The following is an 11095-nucleotide window of genomic DNA, read 5'->3' as shown; positions in this document are numbered from 1 at the left end:
TCACTGCCAGGCATTTATATACAGGCCCTGGGCAATCATGAGACCGAGATGGGAGAAGTCAGATTTTAAGAAATGCCCGAAGAGATGGGAAATAATTGGGAAATCAAATTGCAATGTTTCGCAAGCCTGTTGTGGCTGCAATACTAGGCATAAACACTCACTGAACACAGTGGCACTTAGATGTGAGGAAACCTGCATGGGATTGCATTACAGATAGTTGAGCAACTGTGGCTTCTTCCCACACCCCAAATGGCCAAGGACTGGATTCTCTAGATTCTTAGGTGTAATGTACCTACGAGATCCTGCCAACATCTCCTGACCTAAAGCTGCCGAAGGGATCAATAACCATGGTTTCTATAAATCCTCTTTTTAGGTAGAACAGTGTTCTCTATAGGAAATGGTTTCGTCCTTCGTTTGTGAAGAGGCAGTAGTATTCCAACAAAAAGCCAGTTATGTGTGTTAAGTAAGTAAATAGGAGCATTGTCGTATTACTTAGGAGCATGGCCATTGCCTGGACTCGGCACCGTATGACCCGGATTTATTTATATATTAAAAATATACGTATTGGGAGTGTGGATTAAAATGTGCAAGTTGCTAGCTGCTGAGAAATAAATAATGCTACCCTTTCCCACTTTCTCTGCTCCAGCCAGAGAAAACCTTGTGTCTGGCTGATGGACAAGGGCAGAAATGAGGTACAGTTTACCCTCTGTATTTCACCTATGGTGGAGAAGATGACGGAATTCCATAGAAGTCAGTTTGATTGGGAAGTTGAAGAAACTTTTTTTTATGTTTACATAAAATAAGACTTTAGTTAGATAAGCAGGTGTGTGTGGTGTGTGTTGCTGTGCTCTGTTCAGGGAGGTGAGGAGGAAGAACATGGTACTAATTCCTAAGTGGTCATTCTGTCTTCTTCTTCTTTGGCAATCCCTCGTAGCCAAATAAGATTGTCTTCCATAAACACGGTTTTAACAATGAGTCCTTAAGTGACTGTGGAGGCCAATTCTGGATCCACACATCCTTCCACAGTGGGGACATTGGTTTCCGGGCGGGAGTTGATCACGGTGTGGATTTGCCAAGCGTGCCTTCCTCTTAGCACGTTTCTCCCTTGCGTCCTGCGTTCGAGTGTCTTCAATGCCCATGACACCTTTGGTAAAGGCTGTTCTCCAGTTGGAGCGCTCACAGTGTTTCCCAGTTGTTGGTGTTTATACTACATTTTTTTAGATTTGCCTTGAGACCATAGCTGTCAACCTTCCCTTTTTTTGCGGGAAATTCCCTTATTCCAGCGCCGCTTCCCGCTGCTATCCCGGATTGTTAGATATCCCGTAGACTGTCTCAGGGACAGGTGAGGCTGCTGATCCCTTATTTTCAAATCTGAAAGTTGACAGCTATGCTTGAGACAGTCTTTAAACTTCTTTTGTTGACGACCAGCATTACACTTTCCATTTTTAAGTTCGGAATAGAGTAGTTGCTTTGGAAGACAATTAGACAACATGACCAGTCCAACGAAGTTGATGCTGAAGAATCATTGCTTCGACACTGGTGACCTTTGCTTACACGGGCATCGGTCCGCCTGTCTTCCCAAGTGACGGTCCCTACTGACACGCCGCCTTTTCCCTGCCGGGGCTCAAGGCGGCTACTTAACTCCGAGGCCGACTGAGGCTGCCGGAGAGGCGAGCGGCCATTGGTCGCGGGCGGCGCTGGGCGGGACCTGCAGAGCTGAGCGGGGCTCGCCATTGGGCCGCGCGCGGATGGCTCCGAGGAGCCGCTTGCGACTCTCTGGCGCCGCCTCCGCCGCTCCGACCCTCTGGCGCTCCCCGCGAGAGACGAAAAAAGTTTCCGGCGGCCTCCTCAGTGGCTGGAGCGGAGTTGGAAGGGGGGGAAAAAAAGGAAGAGCGCAAGATGGCGGAAAATTTAAAAGGTGAGAGGGAAAACGGGCGAGAGCGAGCGAGATAGGAGGAGGCGCAGCTTGGGGCTGGGCGCGTGAGGCGGCGGCGCCGGCGATGGAGAGAACCGCGCGGGCAGAAGCGGCGCTGGGCAGCCGGGCGTTCGGTCGCGGAGGTGGGGGGCGAGGGGGGGGGGCGGCGCGAGGACGGGAGCCCCCGGCGGCCGTTACCGGGGGCGGGGAGAGCGCGCGAGAGGCGGCGTAAGCGGCTCGGGGGCCGTAGGGCGGCCGCCTCGCGCTGAGGGCGGGAAAGGAGGAGGAAGGCGGCGCGTGGGGAGAGGGAGAACGGGAGCCGTGAGGGGAATGTGTGTGGGGGGGTCTCGCTTGCTGAGAGGCAGAAGCGCCCCTTTCCCCGCCCCCCAGGACCGAAACGCTGGCCTGCCCTTCCGACTTCTCTTTCTTGGGCAAAGGAGCTTTGCCCCCGTTGTGGTCCCCTGTCCCCCCGTCATTTGTTTCTGCCAACCGTCCTCCCCCTATCTGTGGGTGTCTCTGTGGGTGTCGGTGTCCCGCTCCCCGCCCTGTGTTTTCGCCATGTGCTTCCTTCCTTCTGCCCCCCCCCCCCTGAAAAACTCTTGAACGCCTTTAAACATTTTAGGCTGAGGTTTCCTTTAGGCCTCTCGGTTTTGGGGTAGGAAATGGCACAAGGTTGGGCTCCTGACAAAAGGCTGCCTTGCTTTCGGACCCTTGGCCTGTCAGACTCCTGAGAGAGACAGCGGAAGTCGGGAGATTGGCAGCAGGTGGAGACGGGGAAGCAGCTGTGAAACCCCTGGGCTAAGAGTGACCGGCCCTGATTCGGGGGGACATGACCCTGGGCGTGCAGTTTTGAAGCCCCCCCCTTCAAATCCCGATACCTTTCTGTCATGGAGCAGGAGGAGGCAGTGAGCTTGATACCTGGTGGAGAAACTTCAGAGAGTTTACATAGGCCAGAAGCCAGAGAAAAGGCATTGGTTATTCTAGTTTTCTTAATATTTGCAGCAATGATTGTATTTATATACTCCCACTTTTTGGTGGAAAAGTAAAAACCCACTTTGATTAAAAAGCTCACAAGAACTTTAGTTCCCTAAGTAGGTCTTCCTCATAAATTTAAGATGACAGTACAATTCTGATTTGGCAATCCCTGTAACCTATTTATGTAAAACTGTACATGTGTTCTTAGTGCAGTGCACTCTTGCATTTTTTTTTAAGTTGTTCAGAATAGTGAGTGGGGGATCTCTCATCATAATGAGAGATTGCTGAAAGAAATGATCTCCATGTTGCTTCCACTTCAGTATGCTTATGTTAATCTTGCCTTCAGGGTACAGTAGGGAAGCGGGGGTAATTGTTTTGCTGTTTTGTTTTAGTTTTTTATATGTTTTTATCCTGTGAACCACTCTAAGATCGTATGATTGGCAGTATATAAATCTAATAAATAAATGGATTTTATGGCAAGTTTATGATAACCTCCACCTACTAATTAGCTCTTAAAAATGCAACTGTGATTGTCCTTGCAATCTATTTTTGTTGCACCATATTTTATAGTCTGTCTGATGCCAAAGGTTTAAGGCTGATGACAGTGTGCTAATCACAAGACTCTGGATCTTTGACCCATTTGGTGTTCACCTTGCATCTAGTGCTATCAGCTTTATAGGCTTGAAAAGAACAAGGATCCTGCAGGTGAAAGGCAAGCTGTTTAAACAAACTAGTTTCCTAGAAACTTTACAAAGCATCTTAATTTCTGTTCACTTAGGATTTTGTTGATCAAAGCCCCAGAATGGGGAATTTATACTCAAATGCCCCCAAGAAAATCCACCGAAATGATTGTGTGAACATACAAAGATGCCTTATGAATTCAACTACTGGTTACCCTAACTTAGTGTTACCTATATATAGATTGACAGTAGCTCTTCAGGGTCTCACACAGAGAACTTGTTCAGCTGTACCTGGAAATGCCAGGCGAGGACTGAATATGGAATCTTCTGCATGTAAAGCTGGTGCTGTTCCATTGAGCTATGGTGCCTTCCAGGAGTTTGTTAACATATTTTGAACAGAAGGGAGAATTGCTTATTTATGTTAAAGATAGTAAAGATAAAGGGACCCCTGACCATTAGGTCTAGTCGTGGCCGACTCTGGGGTTGTGGCACTCATCTCGCTTTATTGGCCAAGGGAGCCGGCGTACAGCTTCCGGGTCATATGGCCAGCATGACTAAGCCGCTTCTGGCGAACCAGAGCAGCGCATGGAAACGCCATTTAAAGATACCTTGGGTCTAATAAGAAGAGAGAAACAATGAGGACTTGAGGGAAGGGCTGTAGTTTAATGGTAGAGCATCTGTTTTGCATGGAAAAGGTTCTCTGACTTTACTACCTTCTTGAACTCTTCCATCAGCTAGACACTGCATGGGAAAGTGGGTTGAAAACTCTCATTTGCATGTTTTAATACCTATTCACCTTGGCTTGATTCTCCTTTCAGAGTCAGTGTGGTGTAATGGCTAAAGTGTTAGACTAGGACTCTGGGAGACCAGGGTTTGAATCCTCACTTGGCCCTGAAGTTCACTTGGTGACCCTGGGTCAGTCACTGTCTGTCAGCCTAACCTACTTCACAGGGTTGTAGGGATTAAATGAGGAGGTGGAGGAGAATCAGGTATGCCACTGTTCATTAGAAAAAAATAATTCCCTCACCCCCAGTGTGTCAAGTTTATTTTTAGATTGTAAGTCTGAAGGCAAGGGCTGTGTTATTTCTGTACAGCACCTAGCAATTTTGATGCTTTATAAATAATAATAATAATAATGACAGCAAATGGACCATCAACAAATAGAAGCTGGAGACCAGAAGAAGGTTTTTAACTCTTAGAACAGTGAAGTGTTTTAGTAATTTCCCTAGAAAAGCTGTATGTTTAGTCTTCTGTGTAAAATGGGGAAGTAATCCTACTCTTTGGGACCTGAACTGGTTAGAAATGCTGCCAAACAGAAAATGTTTTGCTTGGGACATAACATTTGACATAGTTTTATGTAAGTATGTTGCCTAGCTATCTAAGGATAAGCAACTAGGACACAGGTCTGTTCAGGTGTTGTTAGAAGATAGGGATGAGAGCAAGAATTATGACAGAGCTATCACAAAAATGTATGAGGCCTTGCAGCACAAGTCTTGTGCTACATTGCCACGTTTTGCTGTGGGTTGGTATTCAGGGCATTGAGTAGTCACATGATGTGATAACTTTCGACATGTTTTAAGATTCATCACTATATGCAAATAGGTTTGCAAAAGAACAAGCAAACCTCAGATGTGAAAGTGAAACACAGGCAAGGAATTATGGTTGGGGTGTGGTATGTTTAGTACTGGAATGGGAACAGAGGTGGGAAATTAAATCTGTACCTTCTAGGATGCATTGCACAAATTTTAGAGTTCTTGCCCTCTGTGGCAGCAAACATCAGAAATGTGTGTAAGACTTAACATTCTGAGATTTACCTTTTCCTTATGATCCTAAAAACAATGATAGAGATAGCCAGAAAAGTATATTACCACTTTTTGTTAAAGGAAAATATACAGTTATTCTAATGTATATCTGCCTTATCTCCCATAGCCTGCACTGTTTGTTGCAAATCAACCTGGTCCCACCTCCAGGATCTCTGCCGTTTGCAGAAGGTTTGCTGCCCTGGTTTGGGTATTACCAGAAAAAACCTCTGTGATTTTGAAGTAGAATATCTCTGTGACTACAAGAAAGCTCGGGTGAGTTACTTGGGCCCTCTTGCAACTTTAGCAACACCTTTTATTCAACCTTGCATCTGTTCTCCCTAGCTCTCAGTTAAGTGTTTGTACATTGAGATTTGGTGTTTGTTGGCACTCCTTCACCCCTCTTTCTGCTCTTTATACTTTTAGCCAGGCATTACTGATCCAGATAATCTCCCTTTCTTTTGATTGGTGGCCCATAGTTTACAGGACTGAAGCTGTTAAGAGAGAATGTTGCAGAGTTGCTTAATTTTGCATGAGATACCTGGGTTTTGTCCTTTACTCTGGGTTTTAGTAGGTTAGAGGAGAAGGGGTTATTGGGAGAGCTTATTTTCTGGGGTTTGTTTTCAGTTCTGGGAAGAGAATTGTCATGTTTTAAGCTGACACTGTGCATGGTTACCTTTTACTCAGGATGAGGAATACTACCTGGTGAAGTGGCGGGGCTACCCTGAGTCACAGAACACTTGGGAGCCCAGAAAGAACCTGCGCTGTATCAGTATACTCAAACAGTTCCACCGGGACCTAGAGCAGGCATTGATTCGACGAGGAAGCAAGCTCAGAAAGAATACCCGCTTGCTTGACCAAGGCATCTCCAACTACCTAGTGCAGAAGGCCAAACAGCGGCGGGCTTTGCAGCATTGGGAATATGAACTCAATGCCAAGCGCAACCACAAGGGATGCATTGTGGTAGAGAATGAGGTGGACTTGGAAGGGCCTCCCCGGGACTTTGTCTACATTAATGAGTACAAGGTTGGGGAGGGCATCACTCTCAACCAGGTGGCTGTGGGTTGTGAGTGCTTGGACTGTTTTTCAGAAGCAGCAGGAGGTTGTTGTCCTGGTGCTTCACACCATAAATTTGCGTATAATGAGTTTGGCCAAGTGAAGATCAAGGCTGGCATGCCCATCTATGAATGCAATTCTCGCTGCAGCTGTGGGATTGACTGCTCTAACCGTGTGGTGCAGAAAGGCATTCGTTACGATCTTTGCATTTTCCGGACAGATAATGGACGTGGCTGGGGTGTGCGCACACTGGAGAAGATCCGCAAGAACAGCTTTGTCATGGAGTATGTAGGAGAGGTAGGATGAGCAGGCATGGACCAGAAGTTTAGTTGTGATCCAGGGTACAGGAGGAAAGAAAAATTGAAGCTGGGTTGGCCTGTTCCATTCTATAAGATGTGAAGCAGTAACACCATGTTTGTATGTGACATGCTCCAGCAGTGAGCTTCAGGTAGAAATATTTACTTCAGACTCATCAAAGAGGCAGAGATACTTAGGTTTCAATCATAACCACTTACCTAGGAGTAAACCCCATTAAACTTAGTCGGATTTATTAGTGTCTAATAATAATAATAATAATAATAGTTCAGTTAATACATTAAAAACAATACACATAAAACATAACAGTATATTGGGAATAAACAACAAACATTTCATTTTATCAAAATATAATCCATATCACTTGTTGCTAACACCAAACAAAAACCCCCTGAAACTATAAAGAATGGAAATATCTCTTACGTTCTCACTTTCTTTCTCTTTTTGCTCTGGTATCACTTATTTTAACTGCCTGTAATGTTTTCTTATTTTCTGAAATGCTCCAGTCAGTCAGAAGCAACTCTTCACCAAAATTCTAAAAGGGCTAGGTATTAGGCATATTTACACGCGACAAGGATAGGAACTTGAAATATTCCAGTCAAACCGGGCATTATTAAATAGACGGCTATACTGCATGGGCTCCAGTCTAAGATGGAGCGGTTATATTTGCACTTACTTTCCAAAGTGATAAAATTTATCTTTATATGGTCAGTTGACAAGATTTGCTTTGATCAGGGAACAGGGGGATATCAGTTACATTACAAGGATAGTGAGGCTCTTTGTGACTGATCCATCTGAGGCATGGGTAGGCAAACTAAGGCCCAGGGGCCGGATCTGGCCCAATTGCCTTCTAAATCCGGCCTGTGGACGGTTTGGGAATCAGTGTGTTTTTACACGAGTAGAATGTGTCCTTTTATTTAAAATGCATCTCTGGGTTGTTTCTGGGGCATAGGAATTCGTTCATTCCCCCCCCCCCCCAAATATAGTCTGGCCCACCACAAGGTCTGAGGGACAGTGGACCAGCCCCCTGATGAAAAAGTTTGCTGACCCCTGAATTCTGAGGGGTTCTCAAACATGAAAGTTGTGGAGTTTAAATGCAGTAGGCCCAAAACTTACGCAGGAGTTACATTCCTGAGGTCCGCTCACAAAAGGCAACATTGCATGAAATCGGGAAGATCCCTAGAATAACCCCCCCTCCCACGTATGATGATCTCTATTTTACCGGGCTCTGGGAAAGTTGTGCAATGTCCATCTCTACATTACTGGCCTCTGGAAGGCTGTGGGTGGTTTCTGTAGGTCTTGCTAATTCAAGTGGGACAAGTAGATGGACAAATTCAGGAAGAAAGGAACATTTACTGTATAGATATTGTGGTTGACACTCAAACTTGAACATTCATCTGATGTAACCAGTAAATTTTCTTAAAATCTTAGTTGTGTCCCTGCCAGCCCTGCCCTTGTCATAAACTGTACAGTGGTGCCTCGGGTTACATACGCTTCAGGTTACAGACTCTGCTAACCCAGAAATAGTACCTCGGGTTAAGAACTTTGCTTCAGGATGAGAACAGAAATCGTGCTCTGGCGGCACAGCGGCAGCAGGAGGCCCCATTAGCTTAAGTGGTGCTTCAGGTTAAAAACAGTTTCAGGTTAAGAACGGACCTCCAGAACAAATTAAGTACTTAACCCGAGGTACCACTGTATCTCATTTTAAAGTGAGAGATCTTTTATACAATTTAAATAGTTTTGGGGAATAGTGCCAAAAGCTAAGAACATCAACATTATTTTGCTCAGTAAATCATCCTATGACATATTGACACCACAGATTTAGTGATTCATCAACCAGGGGACTATGGGCTGCTACACTGGGTTTGTGAATATGCATGTGTGTATATCATTGCAATTACATATAAGTCCCCTCAAGGTTTATTTGATCAAACTGGGAAATAGATTCTGCCCAGTGTTTATTTATAAAATTTCTGATATTGTGTGATCAGACTTCTATGGTCTTCTCCTCTCTGCCCTGCATGCCCTCAAATATGCTCCAGAGGACTGAGGAACTCTCAGGAGCAGATTTTGAGGACTGTGAGGCCAGCGGGAGCCTTGTTGCATGAGTGGAAGTCTATTCTACTTGCACACAAACAGCACTGAATGCAGCTGATTAGCAAGAAGGCCATAATTGTATGATTCCTACCTGATACTCTTAAACATGTGGGTAGTAGAACCTGTAGAATGAGTTTTGCTGCAGAAATGAGGCATTTTGGAGCCACCTACTGGATACCTGTGTCACAGAGAGGCTTAGATGGGTGAAGATACCATAAAGGATGGTCAAGATTTTAGGTCCTTACTGAAATAATTAGGCAGTCAGCTTTCAGTAATCTTGAACATCAAAGATTCATGGAAGAAAAACATTTTGGCAAATTAATGTACCATGATGGGAATGACTTTAGAAGGTTTTCTGTCCATGATCGTATCTTCTCTGAGAATTTAGAACTTTGATTTAAACTCATAACCAAAAGCATGTGTAGAAGCATGTGTAGAAAGGTTACCCAGCATAGAGATAGCAGAAATTAGGGAACAAATGAGATCTGGATGAATATTTTCAATAGATTACTAAGAAAGATGCAGTAGCCCCATTTTTGCAGTGCTTACTGTTTTTTGCATCTCTCCCAGATAATCACATCAGAGGAGGCTGAACGACGGGGTCAGATCTATGATCGACAGGGTGCCACATACCTCTTTGACCTTGATTACGTAGAAGATGTATACACAGTGGATGCCGCATACTATGGCAACATTTCACATTTTGTCAACCACAGTGTGAGTGGGGTAGATCACAGTGGGGAGGGAGCCATATCTTTAACATAACTTTTAATGTAGAGCTTGTCTTACTTCCCTCTTACTCCTGTTTTCTGCTTCCAGTGTAACCCTAACCTACAGGTTTACAATGTCTTCATTGAAAATTTGGATGAGCGGCTGCCACGCATTGCCTTCTTTGCTACTCGACCTATTCGTGTTGGTGAGGAACTCACCTTTGACTACAACATGCAAGGTAAGAAGGGGAATGCTTGAGAAATTTAGGTGGGCATTGAGACCTGTTCATTTTGGGAGGCAGGGATTAAGAATGAAGATCATGCTTTGAACCATTAAAAAATTCTGGTCAATATTTCCTCGAATTTCAAATAAAGCATAGCAACAGTATTCTAAGATAATTCTGCTATCTTTTCTTTTTAATAGTGTGATAGGTAGGAGCTTAAAGGAACAGGGAACTTTTATGAGTTCAGTCTTTTGGCCAGTATGTAGCCTTGTTGTGGATAGGGTGCATTCGCTAGATAAAATTCAATGACAGGTCTGCTATGATGGAAGATATTCTGTTTCCAGTGCTGATTTCCCACCTTCCCTATCTCTCCCACAGTGGACCCAGTAAATGCAGAAAGCACAAGGATGGACTCTAATTTTGGCCTAGTTGGAGGCCTGGCTGGCTCTCCAAAGAAGCGGATGCGCATTGAGTGTAAATGTGGCACAGAGTCTTGCCGGAAATACCTCTTCTAGTTCCTTGCCAGTTTTGCTTTACAGTTGTCTGGATAGACTTGGACTAGAATTCAATACAGAAGTGGCAGTTGCTGAAAGTTTGAAGGCAGAGGGTAAGAGTCAGGAACTTACCTGCTTAAAACAAAAAAACACCCAGTACTTTGAATTGCAGAGAGCAATAACTGACATTTCTTATGCTACCCAGCCATGACTGGCTGCTTCTTACTGCCAGACTGAAATATTCTTACAGCGGCTGAGAGATTATTCAGCAGGCAGGAGATTCGTTCGACTTGTCAAACTTGCTGTTGATGTACTGGTTGGAAAAACACAGCATAGTATCTCATAAGTCTCTGGATGTCTTATTAGAACCTGTTATAGCTTTTTACTATTTTGAAGGCTTGATTGTGAGTGCAACGTGGCAGAGAACACTTGACGAGTTTCTTATCTTCAGTGTGGTTTTCTAAGGGATACAAGTCTTGGTTTTACAGCAGAACTGCTTTCTAGCCACATTTATGAGTAAGTGGTAAAACACAAGCCATTTAAAAAATGGATTTATCTGCACAAAGACTCTGTATTACCTCAGTGTGCCGTATGACTGTTCCCCACCTTTCCACATCCATAGAACTTGCTTTCATTGAGGATGGGAGAGGCCCATGTAATTTGTACTTGAAGTCGCACTTAATAACCATCATAAAGCCCTATGCAAAGTGAAAAGCCACAATGTTGCCTCTTGTAACTAATGCATTTGTTTTGAAGAGAATATTTTTTAAATATATATATATATATTGGAAATGGGTTGGGGCAAAGAATCTAGCTTCTGGAAACCACTG

The 11095-nt window shown here is 44.4% G+C and overlaps 1 protein-coding gene across 1 annotated transcript; it reads left to right on the top strand.

The window, feature by feature from the left end:
* Positions 1-1777: 1777 nt before the first annotated feature.
* Positions 1778-10986, top strand: SUV39H1 (SUV39H1 histone lysine methyltransferase). Its single transcript, XM_083719718.1, has 6 exons — positions 1778-1918; positions 5500-5645; positions 6057-6722; positions 9408-9554; positions 9657-9786; positions 10150-10986. Exons 1-6 carry the CDS (start codon positions 1900-1902, stop codon positions 10284-10286), a joined length of 1245 nt encoding a protein of 414 aa, XP_083575844.1. The 5' UTR covers positions 1778-1899; the 3' UTR covers positions 10287-10986.
* The last annotated feature ends 109 nt before the right edge of the window (positions 10987-11095 follow it).

The sequence above is a fragment of the Podarcis gaigeae genome (genome assembly GCF_964106915.1).
Source record: "Podarcis gaigeae genome assembly, chromosome: 17".
Taxonomy (NCBI): domain Eukaryota; kingdom Metazoa; phylum Chordata; class Lepidosauria; order Squamata; family Lacertidae; genus Podarcis; species Podarcis gaigeae.
The sequence above is the reverse complement of the archived record's forward strand: the minus strand, read 5'-3'. Positions and strand labels throughout refer to the sequence as shown.

Excerpts from the sequence above, each read along its gene's own strand:
- SUV39H1 (XM_083719718.1), top strand. Across the intron at positions 9,555-9,656 it reads CACATTTTGTCAACCACAGT|TGTAACCCTAACCTACAGGT; the intron begins GTGAGTGGGGTA and ends TTCTGCTTCCAG. Across the intron at positions 9,787-10,149 it reads CTTTGACTACAACATGCAAG|TGGACCCAGTAAATGCAGAA; the intron begins GTAAGAAGGGGA and ends TCTCTCCCACAG.